The 25,125-nt window shown below is 52.8% G+C and overlaps 14 protein-coding genes across 14 annotated transcripts; 8 read left to right on the top strand and 6 right to left on the bottom strand.

Annotated features, from left to right (window-relative positions):
* Positions 1-148: 148 nt before the first annotated feature.
* M409DRAFT_63427 (uncharacterized protein) lies at positions 149-2,317 on the bottom strand (the record flags this gene model as incomplete). The annotated part of the gene is made up of 7 exons (XM_033815593.1): positions 149-1,019; positions 1,069-1,262; positions 1,313-1,463; positions 1,517-1,620; positions 1,673-1,764; positions 1,815-2,062; positions 2,115-2,317. 7 exons carry the CDS (start codon positions 2,315-2,317, stop codon positions 149-151), a joined length of 1,863 nt encoding a protein of 620 aa, XP_033672772.1.
* A 660-nt stretch (positions 2,318-2,977) lies between these two features.
* Positions 2,978-4,209, bottom strand: M409DRAFT_63426 (uncharacterized protein; the record flags this gene model as incomplete). Its single annotated transcript, XM_033815592.1, has 3 exons — positions 2,978-3,720; positions 3,776-3,825; positions 3,884-4,209. The coding sequence occupies 3 exons, from the start codon at positions 4,207-4,209 to the stop codon at positions 2,978-2,980; spliced, it is 1,119 nt and encodes a 372-aa protein (XP_033672771.1).
* Positions 4,210-4,771: 562 nt separating this feature from the next.
* M409DRAFT_18113 (uncharacterized protein) lies at positions 4,772-5,926 on the bottom strand (the record flags this gene model as incomplete). Its single annotated transcript, XM_033804364.1, has 1 exon — positions 4,772-5,926. The coding sequence occupies one exon, from the start codon at positions 5,924-5,926 to the stop codon at positions 4,772-4,774; it is 1,155 nt and encodes a 384-aa protein (XP_033672770.1).
* Positions 5,927-6,738: 812 nt separating this feature from the next.
* M409DRAFT_50499 (uncharacterized protein) lies at positions 6,739-8,649 on the top strand (the record flags this gene model as incomplete). Its single annotated transcript, XM_033811553.1, has 1 exon — positions 6,739-8,649. The coding sequence occupies one exon, from the start codon at positions 6,739-6,741 to the stop codon at positions 8,647-8,649; it is 1,911 nt and encodes a 636-aa protein (XP_033672769.1).
* A 571-nt stretch (positions 8,650-9,220) lies between these two features.
* Positions 9,221-10,768, top strand: M409DRAFT_18111 (uncharacterized protein; the record flags this gene model as incomplete). Its single annotated transcript, XM_033804363.1, has 2 exons — positions 9,221-9,764; positions 9,819-10,768. 2 exons carry the CDS (start codon positions 9,221-9,223, stop codon positions 10,766-10,768), a joined length of 1,494 nt encoding a protein of 497 aa, XP_033672768.1.
* Positions 10,769-11,502: 734 nt separating this feature from the next.
* On the top strand, positions 11,503-13,453 carry M409DRAFT_18110 (uncharacterized protein; the record flags this gene model as incomplete). The annotated part of the gene is made up of 4 exons (XM_033804362.1): positions 11,503-11,696; positions 11,761-12,197; positions 12,255-12,526; positions 12,590-13,453. The coding sequence occupies 4 exons, from the start codon at positions 11,503-11,505 to the stop codon at positions 13,451-13,453; spliced, it is 1,767 nt and encodes a 588-aa protein (XP_033672767.1).
* Positions 13,454-14,173: 720 nt separating this feature from the next.
* M409DRAFT_18109 (uncharacterized protein) lies at positions 14,174-14,994 on the top strand (the record flags this gene model as incomplete). Its single annotated transcript, XM_033804361.1, has 2 exons — positions 14,174-14,282; positions 14,336-14,994. 2 exons carry the CDS (start codon positions 14,174-14,176, stop codon positions 14,992-14,994), a joined length of 768 nt encoding a protein of 255 aa, XP_033672766.1.
* A 160-nt stretch (positions 14,995-15,154) lies between these two features.
* Positions 15,155-15,694, bottom strand: M409DRAFT_32175 (uncharacterized protein; the record flags this gene model as incomplete). Its single annotated transcript, XM_033810249.1, has 1 exon — positions 15,155-15,694. A coding segment is annotated over one exon (540 nt), but the record flags the coding sequence as incomplete, so codon positions are not given.
* A 240-nt stretch (positions 15,695-15,934) lies between these two features.
* On the top strand, positions 15,935-17,083 carry M409DRAFT_18107 (glycosyltransferase family 8 protein; the record flags this gene model as incomplete). Its single annotated transcript, XM_033804360.1, has 1 exon — positions 15,935-17,083. One exon carries the CDS (start codon positions 15,935-15,937, stop codon positions 17,081-17,083), a length of 1,149 nt encoding a protein of 382 aa, XP_033672764.1.
* A 341-nt stretch (positions 17,084-17,424) lies between these two features.
* M409DRAFT_18106 (uncharacterized protein) lies at positions 17,425-18,568 on the top strand (the record flags this gene model as incomplete). The annotated part of the gene is made up of 5 exons (XM_033804359.1): positions 17,425-17,598; positions 17,658-17,920; positions 17,980-18,138; positions 18,192-18,389; positions 18,448-18,568. 5 exons carry the CDS (start codon positions 17,425-17,427, stop codon positions 18,566-18,568), a joined length of 915 nt encoding a protein of 304 aa, XP_033672763.1.
* A 30-nt stretch (positions 18,569-18,598) lies between these two features.
* On the bottom strand, positions 18,599-19,182 carry M409DRAFT_18105 (uncharacterized protein; the record flags this gene model as incomplete). The annotated part of the gene is made up of 2 exons (XM_033804358.1): positions 18,599-18,796; positions 18,850-19,182. The coding sequence occupies 2 exons, from the start codon at positions 19,180-19,182 to the stop codon at positions 18,599-18,601; spliced, it is 531 nt and encodes a 176-aa protein (XP_033672762.1).
* A 1,000-nt stretch (positions 19,183-20,182) lies between these two features.
* M409DRAFT_18104 (uncharacterized protein) lies at positions 20,183-20,996 on the top strand (the record flags this gene model as incomplete). Its single annotated transcript, XM_033804357.1, has 2 exons — positions 20,183-20,237; positions 20,356-20,996. The coding sequence occupies 2 exons, from the start codon at positions 20,183-20,185 to the stop codon at positions 20,994-20,996; spliced, it is 696 nt and encodes a 231-aa protein (XP_033672761.1).
* A 690-nt stretch (positions 20,997-21,686) lies between these two features.
* Positions 21,687-22,280, bottom strand: M409DRAFT_18103 (uncharacterized protein; the record flags this gene model as incomplete). Its single annotated transcript, XM_033804356.1, has 1 exon — positions 21,687-22,280. The coding sequence occupies one exon, from the start codon at positions 22,278-22,280 to the stop codon at positions 21,687-21,689; it is 594 nt and encodes a 197-aa protein (XP_033672760.1).
* Positions 22,281-22,701: 421 nt separating this feature from the next.
* M409DRAFT_35775 (uncharacterized protein) lies at positions 22,702-25,059 on the top strand (the record flags this gene model as incomplete). The annotated part of the gene is made up of 1 exon (XM_033810441.1): positions 22,702-25,059. The coding sequence occupies one exon, from the start codon at positions 22,702-22,704 to the stop codon at positions 25,057-25,059; it is 2,358 nt and encodes a 785-aa protein (XP_033672759.1).
* Positions 25,060-25,125: the final 66 nt, after the last annotated feature.

Genomic DNA, 25,125 nt, shown 5'->3' with positions numbered 1-25,125 from the left:
TTCGACCTACGTTACGAGTATCTTTCTCTGAGAACAGAACATTGCACGAGGTCTAAACGACGACGCTTCGATCACATTACTAATCGTCGTATGAAGCGTTCCCTTAAATCTCGCTGGCGCCATATCTGTCGTCAACAAGGCCGGATAATCATTCAGGCACAAGCTCTCCCGTCGATCGCCAGAAATCGCATCGAATACCACGACCGCCCTCCCAACTATACGCATTGACTAATCTAAAGTCGTTGTTCGTCCCAGGTCCAGAACAGTAATATAAACCAGACGACTCATCTCCATCCGGTATCCTGTCACTCCCACAAGTCGTGTTGAAGTCCACCTGATAAGGGGCATGGATACTGAAAGGCGGCCATTCGACAGCCGGTCCAGCAGTGCTCGTAGATAAATTCTGTGATATGCTAACACCGATGTCCTCCTGTTGCGAGATGGACGGATTCGAATGCGTGATGAAGTTTCCGATCATTCTCTGGAAGGCGACTCTGAAATCGGACGTGTATGGCGGGTCGTCGAGAGGCAGGAAGATCGCACGCAAGTCATCTCCATGCAGTGCGGGCGCCACTGAGAACTGATACTTGTATGCTTGTCCACACATCTCGTTCTCGGAGAATGCCTCCGCCAGCCAGTAGCTGGGACAGACGAATGTTGTCTCTGCGTAAATATTCGCCGCACGTTGTTGTTGGCCTGTGGCAGCGGAAGATTGATTCAAGGCCGTCGTTCCATTGTTGCCGCTGGTTGCCCAGAGTGCGGCGTCTGGGTTGGTGGAGGCATTACTACTTGGGTAGTAATACAGCACCTTGGCGATGTCAATATTGCTGAAAAGCGGGAAAGCCGATCTCAGCCAGGCAACAAGGTTATCCTCAGTGAGTATATTCTGAGGCACAAAACCGGCTCCTTCGTTTGCATTATTACCCAAGAGGGCATTGACACCGTTAACATTACCACGTCCAAGTTGTCGACTGGGTAGGTCCTGGATGAAGACGCCATCGGTGACAGGCAGGAATGACCTTCGTATCGATCAGCTGTACGTTCCTGATGCAGCTCACGTTGACTTACCAAGACCCATACGCGCCAGACTGCGATATAGTAGCACTGGCGTTTATGAGTCGCTCCGAAGTAGCATTTTGCAAGCACTCAAAGATGGGCACACTGCCGTTCGCGCCGTAAGGCCTCTTCGCAGCGCAGCCAGCCTCGGCGGCAAAGGCGTAGTAAGTCTGTGACGGCTGCCAGTCTTTGTACCCATATTGCATCTACTCGATAGTTAGCTGGATGAGCCAGTGTACAGAGGGTTGATACTCACAGGCAGATATGGACTCGCCGCAATGCTGTTTCTGAACAATATTGTTCCTAACGTGCCACCGTATGCCATGGTCTGGAGCATGACAGATCCTGCGCCTGCACTTTCGCCCATGATGGTGACTTTGTCGGGGTCACCACCAAAAACATGGATACTGCGATCAGTCGTCAACATTCTGGTCAAAATCGTGAATACGCTTTGACGTACTACTGCTGCACCCATTGGAGCGCCATTGTCTGATCGAGTATGCCAGCATTGACAACACCATTTCGAAATACTTCGTCCGATGAGAGGAACCCAAAAGCACCCAGCTGAGCATGGTGAGCAGTCGCTTCTTGTGAGGCTGATCGGCAAGATACTCACTCGATACTGTATCGCTACGGCGACAAACGTGTTGTTGTTAGTGCTCACAATTGTATCCAGTGAAACCGTAGCAGCACTGCCTTCGCCATAACCTGGGCGCTTTTAGTGACTTAAGCCTCAAATGACTGAATACCTGACTGACCCCCTCCATGGATCCAAACCAACACCGGTAGACGGTCCAAGACAGTATTCGGACTCCACACGTTCAGGAATAGACAGTCCTCTGACGATCCAGTCTGATCGGTTGACAGGATGTTATAGCTTCCAGCATAACCTTGTGGGCACTGTGACGGAGGTTCCAAAGCTTCAATCGTATCGCTGCGGTTCACGAGGGGTGCACGAGGGGCTTGCCACCGCAGCTTGCCCACAGGTGCTTGTGCATATCGAATGCTGTATATGTATGTCAGTGAAGAGTGAAACTCAAGTAGCTCCCGACACTCACCCGAGGAAGACATTATGATTTGTGGTGGAGTTGAATATGCCTCGATAAATACTGTACCATAAGTCGACCTCGATCGGAGAAGTATCGTTGCCTCGGGCGCCATTGTCCTGTCTCGAGCGGATACCGTAGGAATATGGAGCCGCGTTGTACGCTGGCGGGTTCCCAGCCACCAAGGACGCGGCGAACAGAAGACTGAACAACATCGAGAGCATGCAGAATCGCACTTACATGCCAATTTCCTCGAGAATATGAGCAGGACAACTCATATACAACAAGCTCCAGGGAGCAGAGGCAGCGGGTTGCCGTGCCGTACAGGACGCCAAAACCTCTCTGGACCGGTTGTGATTCGCGCGGGATGGCTTCCTGAGGCCGTCTCTGGCTGCATAAACCATAAAACGGTCGCCAACGGGGCCGCCACTCGTAGAGTAGTGCATTCCGAGTCCGACTCAGGACTCGCGGCGCATATTGCCAGCACGATCATGTTGTTGATTCAATCTGATAGTAAAAGAGGGAGGATCTTGTGTTGATGGAAGGACGCTGACGGTTTTGTGCAAGAGACGGAGAACGGAAGGCGGGAAATGAACGGCAAGGGCGAACAGACCAGCTTGTGATCCTGGCTCTCGTTGTCTTTCTGACCTCCCGTCGTCTGGACTTCACAGCACAACAAATCTTCGTACCCCTCAATCGTTTCCGAACTGGCACAAATGCAAGGTCACCGCAGCTGTAACGTGAACGCCGCGACGGCACTCAATCCTGACCCGATACTTGCGAATCAGGCTCCTTCTGCATCATAACAAACTGCCACCGACAGTCCAAGATCCAGAAAAGTAAATATTCATCGCGAGAGTGGCTGAGACCATTAACTAATTGTAGACCTTCGCCTTGAGCCCCGGAATAATCTCCAATGCCTTATCCGTATACTCATACTTGGACCCATCAATCTTCGGCGCCTCCGTCCGACGCTGCTGCTGAGACTGGCGCACCTTGACCCACTCCTCCATGGTGAGATGCTGGCCGAGTTTGGTGAAGTCATTCTCCTCGAGACCAAGACGCTTCAAGAGAGGGCTGTTATTGATCGGGTCCAGGACCACGTGGTTGTTGGGTCTGGCGAAGTACAAAACACCCAAGCGATCAATGTGTGCCTGGTCATCTGGCGGGCTCCTCACGCGGTGGACGCTCGACTTCAAGTACCCGCCCGTCAACGCCGCCAACGCATCGCAGATGTTGATCGTGATTGTCTCGTCCTGAGGCTTCACCCACTTCCACTCCTCCTTGGAGTTCAAGATCTGCAACGCAGCGACGGGTTGACGGAATAGGAGAGTGATCGAACCGAGATCCGTGTGGCCTGGCGTATACAGCTCGCCGACCAGACGGTTCTCCTCGGGTGAGCGAGCCTTGTAGTGCATGTACCGGAGGTGGTCTTCGCCATTGTCGTCGTAGACGTGGTCTTTGACGAGCTGCTCCTCGTCAGGTAGCTCGAGCATGATGGCGAAGAGCCGGAGGAGCTTGTTCACGACGAGGTCGTGGCATTTACGGCTGAAAGCTTCGATTTCCTTGATGTGGCCTTTGAGCACTGGTGGCTGGGCGCGCTCATGGTGGCCGTCGACTGCGATTGAGAAGGTCAGTATCTGCAATTTGAATGAGACGATGTGTAGACTTACACTTTGGCAGATTGTAGACTTGGATGTTATCCTTGATATCAGCAGTAAGCCTACGCCTGAGTTAGCCACCCCTCGCCCACAGTCAACAAAGTTCTGATCGCCACTCACTGTCTCAACCCGGCTGGCCTGTACCCATTGTATTCCCCGCGATGCAAGTCCTCCAAGTTGTGATACTTCAACTTCTCCTCCAACGGCAACTCATAGAACTCCCGCCCGAGCGCAAACTGACGATCAACCTCCTCCTGGGGGATGCCAAAGTTCTTCACATAGAAGAAGCCAACATGTTGCGCCGCGTAGGTCAACTGATCCGCGAGGGTTTGCTTGCCGCCCGGCGTGTCGAACGTAGACAGATCGAGAGTGACGAGCTCAGCCCAGTCGAGGTCGGCCTTGGTCTCTGGGACCTGCTTGTACGGTGAGAGGACTTTGCCAGGCATGGTTGCAGTCGTACGAAGAAGGGCAGCGTGAAATGAGGTTTCAAGAAGAAGAAATTAAGCTTGTAGGTGCCAATGCTAATCTATATACATAAGCCGTTCTTGTACCTGGGGCACGCGTGCGGTGCCTTTGGATACTACCCTTCTATTGCCGATCAGCCGTGCGGACGTATGAGGTCGAGAGTGACCATGTGTACGTCCCCACATGGAACTCCACAAAAGTGAATTGTGTCAAGGAGCTTAGCTAGCACACCATTTGGACTGCGGCCGGCCGAGCAACTTCACACGGCGGAGGACTGCAGATGAATGATACTCGTTCGGTGATAAGTGATCAAGTTGTTGAATACTTATGAGGTTGACATCGACACTAAAGTGGGAAGCTTCGTCCGCGAGAGCAGACAGCGAGGACTGGAGTCAAACATTGTTACAGGATCTAGTTGGCAAACTGAGGTACTTTCATGGACTCATCGATTTATCTCTCTCGTGGCAAAAACTTCAATGATCAAAAACGCTCACAATGCTCCGTTCTCAGCTCAATGTCCTTCCAAACCCCCCAATTCCATGCTTAATAATGCTGCCCCTTATGCGCGTTCAAAAAGTTATCGATATGCGGATGCCTCACGGTCATCTCATCTCCATCCAAACTCGCATCCCTCGCAGAGCCGCCTTCCTTCGTCTGTCGCTCTCCTCTAGCAAAGAAGTTCCTCTCGCCGATAAAGCACAGAATCGCCCAAAGCCCCATGTTCACTAGCAGTAGGATGGTCGTAGCCCACGTCAACGCCATGAACTTCCCGCCTGCGTAGCCGGCGATACCGATGCCTTTGCCGACGAAGTTGACGAGACCTGCTGCACCGGCGGAGATGCCGTGAGTGGCGGCAGAGGCAATGCCGATGAAGCAGAGGGCTGGGAGGGTGACGAGCATGTTGAGCAGGGCGACCTTGCGGCTGAAGCGGACGAGGCCGAGGATGGCTGTGAGGAATGCGCACCCGGTGAAGAATATGCCGATTTCGTAGAGGACGCGGACCAGGGAGACGGGGTTGATGAAGGAGTTGCTGTCGCAGTCATTGATGCGTTGGACGGTGTTGTTGGTGGAGAAGCCGCTCTCGCCGACGGTGAGGTTGGTGCCGTTGGGCCAGGCATATTCTCCAGAGCAGGTAGTTAGGAGATGGATAGCGTAGAAACCGGACAGATGGAGTTCGTCCATGAAGTCATCGTAGGTCTCGTTGACGGCTTTGACCACGGCTGTTTGCGCGGATTCGAATGCCTCGGAGACAGCACTGGCGACCATGCCTCCGACAGATGTGGCTTTACTTTCGACGGCGGATGCTACGGAGCTGACCTTGCCACCGACGTCTGACTTAACCTCTCCAAACTTGCTCGTGGCTTCTCCAACGAGATCGTCAATGCCACGAGGCGCGACTGTAATCATGGTCGTGGGCGCTAGGATCACCGTCGTAGGGACGAGCTCCGGGCCCGAACGCTTCATGATGTCACTCACGTTGAAGTCGAGAGACAAAATCTTGCCGTCGAGTTCCTGGATGAGGTTCTGTCCCATGCGCGTGACGTTGAGCGTGAAAATCGGGTAGTTGTCCATGAATCCGGGCTTATGGCCAGCGAAAACGCAGAGAAACGAAAGAATGAAGGCGGTCATCAAGACCAGAAGCGGCAGGATCGCCAGCGGTTGGAATCGTCCATGTTTGTGGAAGTCGGAGAAAGGCATATTGAATAAGCGTGTGCGAAGCGAGGGCTAGGTAGTGTTCTGGTTCTTGTTGAAGTATCAGTTGCGTCGCCAGCGACGTCTTAGAAAGATGCCCTGTTGAATAAATAGAATAAGCAAGTAAGAGAATTGTAGTATAGAGAATGTCGCAGACACGCAGAAACGCTGGAAGAAGGGGAGAGACAGCAGTGAATAAACCCTACGAGACACGCCAAACACTTCTCTTTGTGCTCCATTGTCGTTCTGAGAATAGACTTGAAGACAAACGAGGAATCAATCTCAAACCTCACGTGGACCGGTCTTCTTTGTGATCGCCTTTGATGCTTGGGCTGGTCGTTCTCATGTAGCGGTGGTGTCAGGCCATTGACTGGACACGAAGCGCTGCCTCTGATACGCGCGCGGGTTTGGCAAAAACCCTGTCGGCGGCTACCGTGCCTGGCGACAACGCCGTCGTGTATTCATATAGCATTGTTCTCGTACTACCGGTGAGTCTGTAGTACGGATCTTGGAGGTCTCGTAGAGCATTAATAAGTTTGTAGAGGAGGCGATGGAAGTGAGACAGGGTGAGCTGCGCGTGTTGAAGTCAGGAACCTGGATCCGGAGCACGAGCCACGAGCGTCACGTGATCTAAGCGAGCTTCGCGCCACCAGCAGACGCGATGCCTTCACTACTTCAATTAAAACAACAACAACAATCTTCACTCTGAACTATATCGTCATCACAGGCCGCCGTGGAGCTCACTGCTAGCTCTTACGCTTTAAGGTCGAAATCGAGATGGTCCTTCTCAGGTGACGGCGAACTGGGGAATATTCAAAATGCCTCCCTTATTGACCAGCGACATCGAGAAGCCTGTGGACAGATCACCACACCGCATGGTACCGGTAATCAAAGTGCCACCACATCCGCCTGTCTCTAAGCCAGCCCCTCAGCCAAGAACTTATTCGGATGAGCCATTACCAGTCCGACCCTCAGATCATGCACCTCGCAAAGCGGCAATCAAGGAGCGCATCGCCTTGCCGGACAGGGTCGCCTATACGCTTGACATAGGCGGAGTCGAGATTGAGGATGTTGGAATCCATGAGGTTCTGGACTATGTCTCGGCCTACGATCTGGAGACGTTCGAACACCGGCAATTCGAAGAGGAGCGCGAGATTATGCGCATTGCTAACCTGGAACAAGAAGCTGAGCGAGAACGACGCAAACAGCGTGCTAAGACCAAAGGCCAAGTCATCTATCAGACTGATAGCGGTACCGTATCTCAAGAAGATGAGGACGTGGAGACTGGCAAGCACGGACGAGCTCGGCCGACTTACAAGCATCTTTTCAAGGCGCCAGAAATGAGGCAGCGTAAACGACGCAGAAAGCGAGACCCTTTCACGGGTGAGCTCATGCCTTTGAGTGACGAAGAAGATGCGGCATTCAATGCGCCAGCGAAGGCGACGGCGGCATCTTCACGAGCTCCTGCGCCAGCGACCGAACTTCCCAAGCGAAGACGAAGAAAGCGTAATAAGATCACAGGAGAGTTGCTACCGCTATCACCAGACGGGGAGACCGCTCAGCCCAGCATTGAGAAAGGTAAAAGACCGCGACGCAGACGGCATCCCATCACCGGAGAATTGATGCCACTGGGTTGGCGGTATGATCCAAACACCGAGCAGCAGAGCTACGAGCAAAGACGAGATGGTGCAGGTGCTCATAGCACGCCGTCAATCAAGCGACTCAGCATTACTCGAGAGCACGATGCTAAGCGCATGAAGCTCACTTCGGAAGAGCCTTCTTCGGACGACGAGCTTGGCACGAGACAGCCGGTCGTGCAGTCACGAGGCAAACTTGGCATCTTTGCAAGTGACGACTCGCGGGAGTCTTCTTCAAGCCGAGATCCACCACCGATGTCGAGCTCGAAGTCAAGGCCAGCTCCCAAAACTTCGATCATGAATCCAGTGTCGCAGCGTATATCTCGGCTTGGACCCCCTCCCTCAGCCACTGATAGCTCCTCTGAGCCAAAGATAACTTTGGCATCATTTTTGAAACCTAATCAGCCCGAGGAAGACGATGAGTCCTCAGACGACTCCTCTTCTCTTCCAAAGCAAAAGGTCAACACTCCAGGAGAACGCGGGAAGACGAGTATAATGAATCCAATGGCGGCTCAGACGGTGGAGGAGAGTGACGACGCTGAAGATGAAGAGCTCGAAGAGGGAGAATGGTTTGTCGAAGCCATCCTTGGTCATCATCTGTCCGACCCACGCACCCATCCTGGTAAGAAACAAGTCATGCTTTATAAAACCAAGTGGGAAGGCTGGAACAATCCTACTTGGGAGCCCGAAGATAGTTTCGTCGACCAAGGCGTGCTCGAAGATTATCGACAACGGGCTGGGCTCAATGGTGCGAAGACACAGATAGTCGCAGGATCAAAGAAAAAGTCAGTCACTCCGGCACCAAAGCCAAAGGCAACCGCGGTCAACGATGAGAGCGATGATGAAAGCGACGAAGAGGAAGGCTACGAGGTTGAGTCTATCCTTGGCCATCACATGAGCGACCCAAGAACGCATCCCGGTAAACCGGCCACGATGCTATACAAAGTGAAGTGGCTGGGTTGGCCTGAACCAACTTGGGAGCCAAGACGGAGTTTTACTGACAAGACCATTGTGCGGAAGTATGAGAAGAGGGTGGGTCTGAAACCAGAGCGGAGCGAAGATAGCAACGGAGACATGAGGATGAAGACATAAAGGTGCCACACGGTGCAGGTCTTAGCTGGCGTTCGTCCCACCGACGTACCTCACCCATTCCGTAGGGTGAGCCTTGCGTTCAGCCCAGCGCAATGCCACGACTGGAACACCGTCTTTCATGACTGGACATGGGACATCAAAAGCAACACGAAGTCACTTGACCTTCTCTCACCAAGCTATCCGTAAATGGTAACAATGTCCTTCGTGGCCCGTGCACCTGGCCGAGGGTGTCGCTGTGTACCTGACTTCGAGAGCTTCTCCCACTCTCTTATCGCCCTTTGATTTGTGGCTGATTGGGCGACATGTAGAGCTACGTTTCCTTGCAGGATGCGAAGATAGGTCGAAGAAGGCAGAAATGTCCTGGTCAATTGGCCGAGCGAGGATCGGCCTACATCATCAGATCTACTGAAGGTGTATGTTATTTGCTTCCGTGAGTTGAGCTATTTCCACACTACTTCTCTCCAACTGTCCAAGGATCTCTAGAAGGCCTGCGAGACAGAGGAATTCATATTCCGTGTCGAGGAGAAAGCAGAATCTCTGCAATTCCATATCAGCCTTACCACCTCACGAGATGTTAGTGCTGTTCGCATATGCCTTTGCAGTTGCTCTCCCCGGCCTCGCGCTATTCCTTGCCGCAGACGTGAAGCAACGAAACGGTCTCTTAAGCAAATTCGGTATAGGACGGCGGCGACTTCAAAGTTCATTCACTCCACCACAAGATCTGTCGGCACAGGCGCAAGGTCTTCCACCAAATGAGAAGCCTTCGTCCTCCCCAAGCTATAAGGAAACTTTTCCGCCGAGTAGAAGACATGTTCTAGCAGAGCTTCCTAATGGGTCCTTGAAAGGCCCTGGGAAGTCAGGAGAAGAGCTTGGTCAACTGCCTCCGGATTATAGCAAGCTTACACCAGACAAGGAGACGGCCACAGTAACTCAACATAAAGATCATGTCACAGCGACTGGATTTACTGTTGAGGAGATTGAACGATTGGGCGATTTCCCGGACTACGCAACACTCAGCGGGGTGCCAGCTCCAGAACCGTATGAAGACTTTGATATCAACAAGGCTCTGCCAAGGCCATATCGTCCGTTCAGATGGGCGTATCATCAGACTATGTGTATGCATGCCTGTTGACAACGTAGCTCGTCGAGCGCTACTGACTGAGGAGCAGCACTCACCAAGCTCGAACCAGATTGGTGGCTCGAACTTTACAAAGACTATGCGGATGTGATACGACAACGAGAAGAGCTGTTTGAGACATGGGGCCCTCGCGTCATCCAGACTTTGCCAGGATCTGAGATTGCAGCAAAAGAGTTGATGGAGATGTGCCTTCAGTTCTTGTGTGCCCGATACCCTCAATGCTTCAGGCTGGATTTGGAGAGCATGGTCTTTCACAACAGTATCCTGAATACGCAGACCGATCTGAAATCGACACCACCGATGCATGTGCTCCTACACAACGTGCCAGAGGATTTCGCCATGATGATTCGAGACCCAGAGACTGGCATATACTCCTTCCGCGGCGGCATTATCATGAGCAGTCTAGGCTGGGATCTTGGCTCGAAAATCGGCTTGAAGCTTCACGAGATCCACGAACCAATCCCTGACTACAAAGAGAAGATGCAGTTCAGCATGGACAGATACTTCGCCAAGAAACCAACCGACAAGGCGATCCAGCGAGGCTCCTGGGGACTGGAAATCGACAGACCACTCTACATGCCGCCAGGAGACTCGCACGAGCAACACCGCGAGCAGCAAAATCCAAGCCACACTCTCGACCAAATCCACCTGCGAGTCGACTGGCAGACTCTCCGAAGACTCCCTCTCTCAGGCGCTGTGGTTTTCAACTTCAAAGGCCTGTTTACGCCCATCACCGAATTCCGCGATGAGCCTTACATTCCCACGTTGATACTGAAGGTCTTGCGAGAGGGCAAGAAGAACTTAATGGAGTACAAGTCCACATGGCATACCGAGCATGTTGCGATTCCTGCGCTGGAGGAGTATGAGAAGGAGCAGATTGAGAAAGGGTTGATGGAGAGGGATTGGGAGCCGCATACGTTGGATGAGTCGCCGCTTTATCCTGGTTGGGAGGAGAAGTGGCATCGGCAGCAGGGGTTTTGATTCGTCTGTTGTTTGGTATGTCTGGGGTGTCTTCACTGGACGGTCCTGACACGAAAGTTAGCATTCACCACCGACAATGGTATAATGCTTTAATGGGTGATGTCCCATATGCTGCTGTAGCATTCATCCAGGGCCCAGGCACAGATTTGAAACGACTTCGATAATTTCTCGAATTCGCCTGTCCTTGAGAAAATGGGTAACGACTTGATTTCCATCCCCAGCAGAGCTCACGATCCTGCCAGGGCTTTGTCCTTTACTCCTTCGCCATGTCAGCCTTTGTAATGACACTTTGTCCTCAGTTCCATCAACCTCCGTATCCCTAAAAGAGCAGTTTTCATAGTCGGATAGTCGGATTAGTATACCGGGATGAGGACCATGTGATCAGCACCTGCCACTACATGAGCCGTGCGCTAGCCCCAGCCAACATCGTCGCTTCCCCGCCTCCAGCCCTGCACCATCCTCTTCCCCGATTTCTGTGTCTCGCGATCATCTGTCTCTAGGCGAACGTGTCACCGCATTGCTTGGTGTGAGGGCAGACATGTGTCTCTACCCGAGGATAGCCTCATCGACCCACCTGCCTTGACATTAGCTCTGCTAGTAAGTCGCTCGCTTTGCTTCCCTTCTTTCCTAGATCTGCTTTCAGGCCCTCCATTCTCTTATTGGTATCTTGATCAACGAGTTGCGCAAACATTCGTACCTGGTGTTCGTACAAAAAGCTGGAGAGATCGTGAACAATGGCGGGTTTCGAAGACACAGGAACGGAGCCGTGGCCAGAGATTCCCATTGGAAACAAGAACCATGGCAATGCAGCTGTGGTCATCATTGGAGGAGGGATCTCTGGCATATGTGTTGCCATTGACCTGTTGAAGAGGAACAAGTGCCGGAACTTCATTATCATCGAGAAGAGCTCAAGTTTGGGTGGTACATGGTATGTCTTCCTTCGACATCATGAATTCAATCCTATCCTCATACTAACTACGATGTGTCAATAGGCTAGACAACAAATACCCAGGTTGCTGCTGCGATGTCTGGAGTATGCTCTACAGCTACAGCTTCGCACAGAACCCAGACTGGTCGCGCGAATACCCTGGCCAAGAAGAGATCCTCTCCTACCTGATTAAAGTTGCCCAAGAGTACAAGCTGCTCCAGCACTTTAGATTTAACACTTCAGTTCAAGATGCGACTTGGGATGATGAGGCGAAGAAGTGGAAGATCAACGTCAAGACCGCTCCGGGGAGCAAAGAGGCGGAATACAACCCAGAATACGAGATCAAGGCAGACTTCCTTGTCAGTGCTGTTGGACAGCTGAACGTTCCGCAGTGGCCCAGCATTGATGGCATCGATACTTTCCCTGGCAAGAAGATGCACTCTGCGAGATGGGATTGGTCGTATGACCTGAAAGACAAGAAGATTGCTCTAGTTGGAAATGGTAAGCGTCAACAAGATGAGGGTTGGATATCGGACAAGAACGGCTAACATCCATCAGGCTGCACCGCTGTTCAGATCCTCCCTGAAATCGCCAAAGTCGCCAAGCACGTCACGATCTTCCAGAGGACTCCCAACTGGGTCGTTCCCCGTCTGGATGGGCCAGTGTCGCCCTTCTGGCGTGGCATGTACAAATACGTGCCTGGTGTCATGGCTCGCAAACGAGCGGCTTTGATGGATTTCCGAGAGTGGACTTGGGGATTTGTGAGTGAGGCAGGCGGTCAGACGGCGCAGTTGTTTGCGGATCAGTCGAAGCAGATGATGGAGCGGCAGGTATGTTACAGCATCTTACGGCCTTGAGTTGTTGGAGCGGACGACTGACACTTCTCTCAATAGCTTCCCGACCGTCCTGACCTTTGGGAAAAACTCACTCCAAAGTACAACGTCGGCTGTAAACGCATCATTATCTCAGACGACTACTTCCCAGCCATCGCCCAAGAGAACGTCTCCCTCGAAACTCGAAACATCCACAGCGTACAAGGAAGCAGCGTCAAGGTCGCCGGTTCAGATGGCAACCCCGTGTCCACCTCAGCCGACGATTACGACCTTCTCGTCTGCGCAACAGGATTCAAGACCGTCGACTTCATGCACCCCATCAAGCTAAAGGGAAAATCCGGCCGCCCAATCGACTCAGTCTGGCAAGACGGCGCCCGCGCTCTCTACGGCATGACCGTCGAAGACATGCCCAACTTCGGCATGCTCTACGGTCCGAACACGAACCTCGGACATAACAGCATCATCCTCATGATCGAAGCGCAGAGTCGATACATCAACGGGCTGATCAAACCTGTTCTGGAAGCCCGCAAGCAAGGCAAAGCGCTCAGTCTGACGCCGACGAAAGAGCGGATGGAGGAGTTCAACGCTCAGTTACAGAAAGAGCTCGCGAATAGTGCTTTCAACGATCCGAATTGCAATTCGTGGTATAAGAATGAGAAGGGTGTGATTACGAATAACTGGAGCGGGACGGTGGTGGCGTATCAGAAGATGGTGGAGGACGTTAGGTTTGGCGAGTATGTCGCCGAAGGGAGCGGGAAGGATGTGGTGGAGGGCAAGGGCACGTTGCATGTAGGAAGAGTGAAGGAAGAGACGAGTGTGAGCGATAAGACGCTGGTGCTGATGGGAGCCGCGAGCACGGCGGCGTTGGTGGGTGGGTGGTTGCTGAGGAATTCGAGATATCTCCAGAGTGTGAGGGCTAGGTAAGGGGGTTGGTTTCAAGCAGCACGATCGGTGTATTTGTATGTGTATGTAACGAGGTCAACGAAGATGCCATCCTTCCAGCGGCAAATATCGATCTCCGTTCCGTGTAGTGGTTTTGATCCCCGTTCCGAGCATCATCATCATCAGGCGGCTCCGTCAAGATCCGCAGGTGTCGCCACCGCACAACTCGACCTTTTGGTGTCTCCCGCCTTACATACACAGAAGCCCAAGAATACAATAGAGTTGGGCGTCCACGTCACGGACGGCGCGAGCGAAGGAAGCGGTGGTCGCTTAGCCATCCCACGTGGAAGCCACGGGCGGGCCAAAAAGCATGGGTGCCTCGTGGCCGACCGGGGTCCCGTACCACAGAACCAAAAACTCGACACGGAGTTTAAAAAGCTGTGTGGGCGCTGCTGCTTGTTTGAGAGCTCTGTGCGTGTGCCTCGGCGGATGTCGCTCGCACAGCGATCCTCTTCCTCGTCGCTCGCTCGCGCAGCCAGCAAGCCAGGCGAGCGGTACCCGCCAACCGGGTCTTTCGTCCTCAACGGATTGACTGGTCTGGCGAAAAAAAGAAAAAAGGCTAATTCGCTAAACGGACCAGGGCAGTAGCTCCAGCAACATGCAGGCAGGGCTCAGCCACGGGAAGGAATCTGGTTGTCTATATGACGAAGACGCCGACGTGCGATCAGCAGACAGGCAGCGCTCTCTCTTTCCTGTCCCACCATGTCTTCTTCGTTCCGTCCTTCATATGCCTGTTGTACCACACCGCGGATTATCGGGCCGCCGTATGAGCCGAAAGGCCAGTTTGTAGAAGTCGATGGATTCAAAATATGTAGGCTCTCGCGTCGTTTCGGTTTTGGTGGCTTCTGACCATAGCCTGTCCAGATTGCAGCGGGCTGGAGACCGCGACGAAAGCCCTCTTCATCATCTACGATGTCTTTGGCTACTCGTATCAAATACTTCAAGGCGCCGACTTTCTCGCATCGCAAGGATACAAAGTCTTCATGCCTGATTTCTTCGGTGAAAATCCTGCGCCGATGACATGGATGCCGATGCCGGATGCTTCTGGCAAGGAGCCTCCGGTCAACGATAAAGCCTTGGATGACTTCTGCGAGGGGCCTGGCAACACCGAGCAGACAGTCGAGAAGGTGCTTCGCCTTCGTCAAAGATTACAAGCCGATGATAGCAGGATACAGCAGTGGGGCCTGCTTGGGTATTGTTGGGGCGGTTATGTCGCGAACTTCTTGCTTGACTTGAAGTCACCGTTCGGGGCCTGCGTGGAGCTGCATCCTGGGTTTCCAGCGAAGGAAGTGGCGGAAAAGGTCGCGAGGCCCATTCTCGCGCTCTGTTCCAAAGACGAGCCTAAAGAAACGTACGCACACTTCAAGCCACACGTGCGCACCGAATTCAAGGTCGTCCATTTCTCGAATATGGTGCACGGGTGGTTGAGTGCACGAGGCGATTTGTATAGGCCTGAAGTCCAGAAAGAGTACCAAAGAGGGTACGAGATGGTAGCCGAATTTCTCACACAGCGGTTGGCGTAAAGATCTGGTTGCGAGCATTCTCTCAGTCCGCATCGTTCATCTCATCATCCTCGCCGGATTGTCGCCCGTCCGAATCTTGGTGCCCATTGCCATTGATCTCCACCTCCTCGACCTCCCCTTCACTACGTTCGCCCTGATCCTCGTCATCTCGATCCAACTCCTCGAGTTCTTCGCCCAGAGGACTGATCCGCTCCTCAAGCCTGCCCTCGTCTTCCAAATATGTCCTGGGATTGATCTTTGGCAACGTAGTCGCACACACTCTACTCTTCACCAGCAAGTCGTCGATGAACTCGTCCATGTGTGTGAGAGTCCAGGATTCTCTGGTCCTCCTCTTCAGCTTCCTGAAGTCGGCCAAGTAAGGCTCCAACGTTGTGTAGACCTCTTCGTCTTTCTCCCACGCCAGTCGAATGTAGAACGCGGCCAGAGCGCGCAAGTACTTGAACTCCTCGCCCGCGTGCTCGAGGTAGAACAGAATGATTTCGCGGTCGGGAGTGATCTGAAGCAGCTTGAAGGCCAAGCAGAGGAACGGTGTGGGTTTCTGCGCGATGCCGTATGTACCTCCTATGAAGGTGAGCTCGACGGCGCGATCGAGTAGAGTGGCGGCGTTGAGGCCGAAGCATTGCTCCTTCCAGTAGTACGAGTCGACGATGCGGTCGCGAACGGGTTTCTCGAAGAGCTTCAGTGGGTTGTCGCCACGGATTAGGACGCCTTGGTAGCCGCGCTCGTCGAGGGCGCGCTTCGCGTCTGCTTGATGGGCCATGTTGCGCGTGCAGTTGTGCAGATGGATGTCTTCATAACGATGTTTGAGAGGAAATCTTCACGAGTCATGAGCGCGAGATTGTTGCTGTGGCGACGCTTTATCGGCTGGAAGTCAACATCAATTCGGTTTGCCACATGCAAATCACATGCAGCATTCCAAGACAGTATATTACATACCAGCATGCCTCCAAGGATACTACTATCGCAATCGCAACTCTCAGTGGTGGTGTCATCGGCAGTCGTGTTCGTCTTCACGGCTTTGCTCTTCCTCTCCGGCTATGTGATCCAGCAACAGACGGTCAAAGGACTCAAGGTCGCAATACAACCTCGAATACCACAAGCTCCACCTTCACTAGGAAATCCAGATGATCAAAAACCTACACAGCAAGAATTCCAACCATCGAGGCTATTCGGCAGGAATGGAGGGCGAGTTGCGTACACAGACTTCGACCGGGACGTGCACAGCGCCGGCACGAACATCAACTGGCGGAGACTGGCTCATGTCCAACTCGTGAGCAACCATCACGATGTCTGCAACGCGATCATGGTTTTGGCGGACCTACATATCATGAAGTCTCCGGCCAGGAGGGTATTGCTCTTCCCTAAAGCATGGGCTCAAGAAAAGAAGGCCGAGACGGACGCAGATCCCTACTTGGGGAGCACACGAAGGCTTCTGAAGCTCGCAGCGAGAAGATACCACGTTGAACTGCACCCAATTGAACCCATCCTCAACCAGGCTGGGGAGGAGACGTACTCTCTTACTAGTGCATACGCCCTGCAAAGCGACTTTGATCGCCTCCTCGCAGTTGAAACGCCAGGCTTGCTCCTCGATTCCGAGCCACTGGATGCTATCCTCGGATTCACGGAAAGTGCGCCGTTCGTTATGCTCCATGACACTCATTTGAATGACGGAGTCCATTCAGAGGACATTTTCCTACTTGCGCCCTCGAAAGCCACGTACGCCGACCTGACGAAGCGACTCGCAACACCTGAGATGAGTGGATTCAACGATACGTACCTGGCATCCATGTTCAACGACACGATACTTCTCGCGTCGTCAGATGAAAAGAGCGCTCTAATCCGTTCTGTGGGCACACTCCACGATGTTGGACACAAATTCAACAAGGAAGCTTTCGTATCGGACGTGGCGTACATCCGCTTCTCAGACCCAAAGCTGCCTGGACCAGAGTATGAGGTGCCTTGGCCGGACAAGGTGGCTGCGCGGCCCAAGAACAAGGACGCAGATTGGATCTGGACGGATCTATACGGGCAGTTTGCACAGAAGCGTATGGACACTTGTGGCCTTGATTTGGAAAGCTGGCGGCCGTAGATGATGGTCGTCGTAGAATGTTGGCGTTTTGGGGAGGGTTTGAGGGACTTAGCGTTGGGCTTTCAGGAAACGGGATGTATGTTAGATTGTACGAATGACGAACACAGACGATGGATTGATAGAAGCAGTACTTCTCACTCGATTTCAGGCACTCGAGTCGTTTGATAGCTTCGCCGCCGGGCAAGCACGCCGATCAACAAGCGGGGACATCTTACTGATAATCGATCGCGCGGGCGGACTATCGACAACATGATACAGATCAAGTATCGTATTTCAGAAGATCCTAAACATCACGACTCCGGCGAATCATTACCTGGCACAAACCCCTTTATTCTGACGACATGGGCAAGAAGAGAGTCCTTGTAGGATATGGCATCGACGTCGACGCCGTGGCAAACTGGATCAACACTTGTGACGGCTCGCCACAGAATCCAACAAACGTGTCTCGTGGAGTATTCGGTGCGACCGTGGGAATCGATCGCCTCCTCAAGCTATACGAGAAGTACAACATCAAGGTTAGCCACACTCTGTCGGCATCGACATGCACCACTCATCTAACCATTCTCATCGACAGGCAACTTTCTTCACGCCAGCCCATAGCATCGAGTCTTTCCCTCGCCAACTGGCCAAAGTCAGAGACGCAGGCCATGAGCTCGCCCTGCATGGCTATACGCACGAATTTGTCTCTCAGCTTTCTGCCGATCAGCAACAGGACGTCCTCACCAAGTCGATCGATGTCCTGACGAAGTTCTGCGGCAAGAAGCCTATCGGGTATACGGCACCAGCGTGGTCGACCTCGAAGGAGTTGATTCCTCAACTGCAGGAGGCCGGTATTCTGTAAGTTCCTTCGGGCAGTAAGAATATAGGTGAGATTCGAGGCTAATCTGTACTTCAAGTTACGACCACTCCTTCATGCACCATGATCTCCAGCCCTACTTTACACCGGACAGCTCTGAGAATTGGGTCGAGACGAATGCGAAGGATTCGGCGGATGCGTGGATGACACCTATGACGAAGCTGAGACCCAGTAAAGTCGTTGAGATCCCGGCGAGTTGGTGAGGCAATGCCGTCTATGGCAGGTGATAGCGTGCTGACTGCAGTCTGGTAGGCATCTTGACGACTGGCCTCCTCTCCAACCCATCCCTGGCAGACCAGGAGCGCAAGGCTTCGTTGACCCCCATGTCGTCGAGAAGCTTTGGATAGAGCAATTCGACTTTGGCTATCGAGAGTATGATACTTTTATCTTTCCCATGAGTATACACCCTCAAGTTAGTGGGAAGCCTCAGAATATCCTGATGCATGAGAGGTGAGTAACTCAATCATTCTCTTTATCTATATGAGCTGGATAGCTGAAACTTTGACAGGATCATCGAGCACATCAACAAACACGAAGGTGTCGAATGGATGCCACTTTGTGAAATGGCGAGAGAGTTTCTCGAAGGACGCATGCCCGGCGTTGAAGTTGAAGGGGGCGTCGATCTTTGATACAAAGACAACGGAGTAGTATTCGTACACTCAGCCTAGCCAAAACGTCCCCTCAACCTCAACAATATCGTCGTCGTTCAATCTCTGTGATTCGATGATCGTCCTTGGTGGGAACTGCAATTTGCCAGTACTATTCAACTCCGCCCAGAGTTCCTGCTGGACCTGGTTGACGATGGGACGATAGCGATACATGTCTGATACGTATACCACCAGTCGTACGCACGAGTCCTTACAAGGTCAGCGGTCTGGCAGTAGATTCTTCAGCATGTAACTGCGCTCACCAAATCACTACCCGCCGATCGAGCCAAAGACGCCATATTCTCATACGCAAGTCGGATCCTAGAGTATCCGGTCTCCGCGAGTGTGCTATTCGAGGGATGAATACCGCGAACCCCCGCGATGTAAAGTGTTGGGCCAGCTATTGATAAGAGGCTGTAGGGGCCCGTGACGTCGTAGCTCTCTGATGGGTTGATGTACTGTACGCCTAGAGGAGAAGTGTAGTTTGCTTGCAAAGCATCTTCGTGATGCTGCGGCTTAGTCGATGAAGGGGTCTGTCCGGCACTTGCTGCTGCGAATGTGTATAGCATCAATGCTGTCGCTGCGGCGAGTCTCATTTTGGGCTGCGTAACGATAGTCTAATTTTCGATTGAGAGGTTGAGATAGCAAAAGCACGAAAACGCGTGATACCAGTCAACATCCCTCGTCTTGCATATCGCGCTGAGCCAAGGCTCTTGGTCCACTTCGTGATGTCACGCAAGCCCGGTTGTTGTGCTGATCAGTCGAGCGAGGTCGTACAAGCCTAAACGAGTACGAATCATTCTTTTTTGTCTTGAGCTGGATATCTGTCACCAATTTTACTTGCCAATTGAGAGCTCTTGTTAGCCAATTGGACTATGCCTGAAGGAGTTGGACCTCTGCTCGTGGGCTGAACATGCTCAGATGTCGAAGAGGTTGACATGTTGACACTCTGATATGGACAACCCTGGGTAGAGGGACAACGGGGAGCTTATCGTTTTGCTACAAAGGTAGAGGATTAATAGACGACTGTCAAGCGTAGAGCATTGAGAGCAACGGTGAATCATGAATGCCTTCCGCCCCTCGTTTGGACTCAAATTTTTCTGCAGTGTTTCGAGCGACTTCACCCTGACCTTTGCGTTGCCGCCACGAAGCTCAGTGTGACTCGTTAGCGCTCGACATAGTAGTGTTCGATCGATGACAGAGTGAAGTCGCGAAAAGCAGCTCGCTTTCGACTTCCATACAAACCCATTTTGGACTAGTCTCAGCCTAACCTCATACAGGAAGTCCAATGCCGATCGCAATCTGGCCCCGTCGACTTCACCTGCTCAGCTGCTTCTTGCTCTCACTGGGAGTCTCATCAGATTCAATCCAAACTTGGTATGATGGCTCGCTACACCTGGACATGAGGAGTAGGACATTGACCGTTCGTTGCCTTCACGCCCAGTCTCATGAGAGAAAGCTAATCTGATCGAACAGGGGTGCTGGACGTGGTATGTGTGACGTCGCAGTGATATACCAGACATGTTGCCGTGACCGCACAGTCTGATTAATCCTTAGCCGTGCTCGCCGGGTCAAGTGTGACGGCTCGCGGCCAACATGCCGCAAATGCTCAAGACTCGGCGTTTCCTGTCGTGGCTATGCACCTTGCTGGGTATGGGTAAAGCCAAACTCACCTGAGGCAGGGGCATTGGTCGGGCGTAGCACGATAGACTGCAGTAGTGTCTCGCCAACAGTAGCCCGTTGTCTACTCCGAGCTGACGCACGAGCAGGACTCACCTGGAAAGATCATGGACCTCTAGAAGGAGAACTGGTGGACCACTTGATCGAACAGGTTGACAACAACCAAGCAGACCTTATGCCAGCATGGATTAAGAAAGTCCACAGCCCCTTTGCGGCTTTCTCTGTCGTCCAAGCATCGCCCACAATATCGTTACGAAGTCCGGAAACGCCAGAGACTTCCATGGAACGTTTTCTCTTTCATCATTACACCACGCATGTCGCAAAGATCATGATGCCCTATGACCACCCATTCAACCCATGGATACAGCAGTACCCAGCAGCTGCTCTCGTCTGCCGGGGTTCGACGGACCATGCACTGTACGATGCGTTACTGGCTCATGCGGCGTATAATCTGTCCGAGTTGTACGGTAAAGATGGCAAAATGCTCTATCAAGCAACGCGGTACTACGAAAAGGCTATCCAAAAGATATTAGCACGGATTGGGGGCAAGAGCTCGGGGTTTGCTACGACTTTTGCATCCATTCTTACGCTCGTGTTGGTCGAAGTTTACAGCGGGAATGCCTCGAAATGGAGACAGCATCTACACGGCGCCAATACGCTGGTCAGACAACTCGAAGCGATATGGAGGGACTTGAGTCCGTCAAAACATCGGTGCAGAGTATGCATATAATCCATATCATCGGTCAGACGTCGAAACAGTTGCCCAGCGAATCTCACAAGACCTTGCTGGGTTCATGCGACATTCCCGACGCGCCAGATTTCGGCTTCACGATCGGTGCCTCGAAGGAAGTGCTGCAATGTATCTCGCGAATCACATACCTCGGTCACAAGATCGCAGGCGGAGAACCCATCGATCACATAATGCCAGAGTTGAGATCAATCACTGGGTTCTTGGATGACTATCATGCCAGCCAATCGAAAACAGATGGCCGTGCAGAAAACATGCCGCAGCATTACCAGACACTGGCGTTCGTCTCTGCCTCGAAGATTTATTTGCACAGAAACATATTCAACGCTCCACCCAAAAGCGTTCAATCATTGGTGTCTCTCACGCTGGAACAGGTCATGAAATTTCGCAAAGTAGACAGCCAAAACAATTTCTCTATTTGGCCCGCCTTTATCGCCGCGGTCGAGGCGTATACAGAGCAAAATATGAAGGACGCCGAGAAATGGCTGGACTGGTCTTCCACGTTTGGCATGGGAAACCGAACATCGATCGCGAGCGTGGTCCGAGAAGTGTGGCAGCGCAGAGAAGAGAAGTCTCGACGGCTCGAACTAGATAGTGGCCTTGTCTGCGTGGATTGGCGAGATGTCATGGATGAGCTGGGTCACGACGTCCTGCTGGTCTGACTGTCATCCATCAAAGCACCTTCGACATGCTTACAGCCCATCTCGGCTGAACAAAATGTCCGGTCGCCTTGACGTAGACGACACCGGTGTCAGGATCTTCGATCGTGGCTTCAGTCCAAGCCTTACGGCCCTCCACCTTCTCCGTGTGGGCTCTGATCAAGACAATGCTGTCAAGCGGTATTGGAGCCTGATAGTTGATCTCCATTCGGACCGTCACCCCGACCTGTTCCGGCAGCAAGGGAAAGCAGGCACGTCCCATGGCTTCGTCGAGGAGCATTGAAGCCACGCCGCCGTGCAGCAGCCCTGCGTGACCTGCTAGCTTTCGGCCGACATGGTGGACAATCAGGAGAGAGCCGTCCTCGTTGTCAGTTAAGACCAGCGGCGAGGCGTGGAGAAGACCAGATCCCACAAGTGTTGATTGCGTGAGGCTGTCTGCGGCGTGCTGAGCATCGATGTTGAGAATCTTTCTTCCCTCTTGGACTCCTGGACGGGAGCAGAAGTTCCTAATCACTTCGTTGCGTTCGGTGAGACGTCTCATTACTTCTTCGAGAGCTAGAACAGCGGGCGTATGTGGAAGTTCGCGGTTGAGGGATGGTAGAGCCATGGTGGCCGACAGAAGATTTGCTAGGAGGAGCTCAATAGAGAATCACATCAGACTTCAGACTTAAGAGCAGAGTGTTGGCCATATGAACGACTCGCGAGTCTCCGTCTCTGTGACACTATCGACCTCCTCGCTATCGTCTTCCCCAAAACATTTAATTGGCAAGCGTGGTTGGGCGAAAAATCTCACGTGAGAGCCCCATCGTCACTAGTCCATTTTCCATGCCGCTCGTTACGATGCTCTCCTGCTTCCAAAACTGGATTAGAACAAAGACGTATGCCGGCCCATCCTTTGAACACAATTCATCACGCACGTAGCTTAAGTACTTCTCGTTTGAGATCTTCATGAGCTCACGTCGAACGTTCCTCTGCCGAGACATCACCTTGGATCTCACCTATACTTAGCGAGATACAGAAGCATTAAGATGGACTCCGCCAACACCACTGTTCTTGTTGAAGCGGTCGCCCCTGGCATCGTCGAGATTAGACTCAATCGACCCTACGCCTTGAACGCTATCAATGTCGACCTCCTGAATCGACTAGTGGATACCCTTCGACAACAGGTCGCTGAGTCCCGAATCATCGTACTCACTGCGGCGGGTGAGCGCTCATTCTGTGCTGGAGAAGACCTCAAGGAGACCCTCGCCCCTGCCACGGGATCAGCGGCAGAACTGAGACGGGCCTTCGACAAGCTGCAGGACATCACTCGCTTGACATCCTCATCATCGGCTATTGTGATAGCGGCGGTCCAAGGGTATGCGGTTGGAGGCGGAGCAGAAATTGCCCTCGCTGCCGATTTTGTCATCGGAGGTCCAGCAGCAAAATTCCGCTTTCCTGAAGTCACTATCGGGCATGCTGTAACAGGCGGCATTTCTGCAAGACTTGGACAACTTGTCGGCTTGCTGAGAGCAAAGGAGTTGCTGTTCACTGGAAGATATGTCGGCGCTGAGGAAGCACTCAAGCTGGGTTTGCTTACGGAACTGGCAGACGATGCGAGGAGTAGAGCGATGGAGTTGGCACACGAGCTGGTCAAGCGTCCTGAAGTCTCGCTGAGGGCGAACAAGAGCAGTGTCGAACGAGCGACCTTCCCGCACATGGAAGCCGTGCTCCAAGACGAGATCTTCGTAGCCAGCGTCTGTTTCGCCGAAGACGAGGCTGCGAATGCATTCCGCAACTTCGCACAACGCAGGACTCCGAAAACAGAATCTGCTGGAAGAAGCATCCGAGACATCAATACAGCCTTTTCGGACGCCCTTGCTCGAAGCCCTGATGGAGTGTTCTTGCGATTTGGTGAATCCGATACAACGTTCAAGGAGTTCGATCATTCTGTTGCTCAACTCGCTGGGGGCCTTCGATCCATCGGCATCGGTCCAGGAGATCGCGTATTGGTCATGATGCGTAACAGCTTCGAAATGATCTGCAGCTGGTTCGCCACAAACAGACTCGCCGCTACCTGGGTTCCCGTCGACACAGAGCTGAAGTCCAAGACTCTGGCACATGTTCTCGCATCAGCCAAGGCATCTGTAGCGTTGGTCGACGAAGAGTTCCTTCACGACGTTCAAGAAAGCGGCGTCGTGGAGCTGGGCCAGATCTACACGAATGGTGCCTCGACGCATAAGCCGCTGTCTGCGCTCTTCAACACATCCTCGCCGGTCACTGTGGCAATGGCAGCACCAGTCTTACCCTCGACTACGGCAGCGTTCCTTTACACCTCGGGAACCACCGGGCGCAGTAAGCCCTGCATACTCTCCCATGAGTACTTCATCCTACAGGCCTCCACGCTCATAGAAGGGCGCAATCTCGCCGCTCAAGATGTCCTGTATTGTCCTTTCCCATTGTTTCATGCAGACGCTACAGCACTCACTGTCATTCCCGCAGTACTTCTCAGCTGCACCGCTGCCATTGCCGCTCGCTTTTCCGCGAGCAGGTTCTGGGACGACATCCGAGAGACCAAAGCGACGGTATACGACTTCATGGGAGCGACATTGGCTCTCACATACAAACAGCCGCCAACGTCCCGAGACCAAGACCATAATGTCCGTATAGCGTGGGGAGTGCCTTTGCATCCATCATTTGGCAAGGATTACGAGAAGAGGTTTGGCCACAAGCTCGTCACCCTGTATGGCAGCGTCGAGGCAAGTCTGCCCATTTTTCAGCAAGGCGACCTGGTACCTGGGTCTTGTGGAAAGGTAGTGAAGGGATGGGAGATCCGTATTACTAACGATGAAGGTGATCCACTGTCTTCGAACACGGCCGGCAATCTACTAGTCAGGAGCGATCGGCCAAACAGGTTGTTCTCAGGATACTTTGACAACCCTGAGAGCACCCTGGCAGCAATTCAGGGCCAATGGCTGCATACTGGGGATCTCGCCAAGGTCGACCAAGATGGAAATGTCTTCTTTCTCGGCCGGGTCAAAGACATCATTCGTCGGAGAGGGGAGAACATCAATGCCAGCGAAGTGGAAGAAGAGTTTTTGGCGCACCCGGAAGTGGTCCTTGCAGCGGCTCATGGTGTTCCTTCTGGACTTGGCGAAGAGGCCGAAGAAGACCTCAAGGTGACAGTCAAGCTAAGGGATGGGAGCAAGTTGCAGGAGGAGGAGTTGTGGGAATGGGCCACTCAGAACCTGGCGAGGTTCCAAGTCCCGTCGGTGATTGAGTTTGTGGCGGAAATCCAGAGGACGCCCACTGGCAAGGTTGAAAAGCGTGCATTGAGTGTGGAGGGTGGCCGAAGATTTGACATTCGACGGAAGGCAGAAGAGCGGTCTGTGCAAAGCTCAGTCTAGATTTGAACAAGGTGTAACAAGCAGGGAAGATTTTGATATCCATACAAATGCAGACGGCGCGGCCAT

Source organism: Zasmidium cellare (genome assembly GCF_010093935.1).
Source record: "Zasmidium cellare ATCC 36951 unplaced genomic scaffold M409scaffold_4, whole genome shotgun sequence".
NCBI classification, from domain to species: domain Eukaryota; kingdom Fungi; phylum Ascomycota; class Dothideomycetes; order Mycosphaerellales; family Mycosphaerellaceae; genus Zasmidium; species Zasmidium cellare.
The sequence above is the reverse complement of the archived record's forward strand: the minus strand, read 5'-3'. Positions and strand labels throughout refer to the sequence as shown.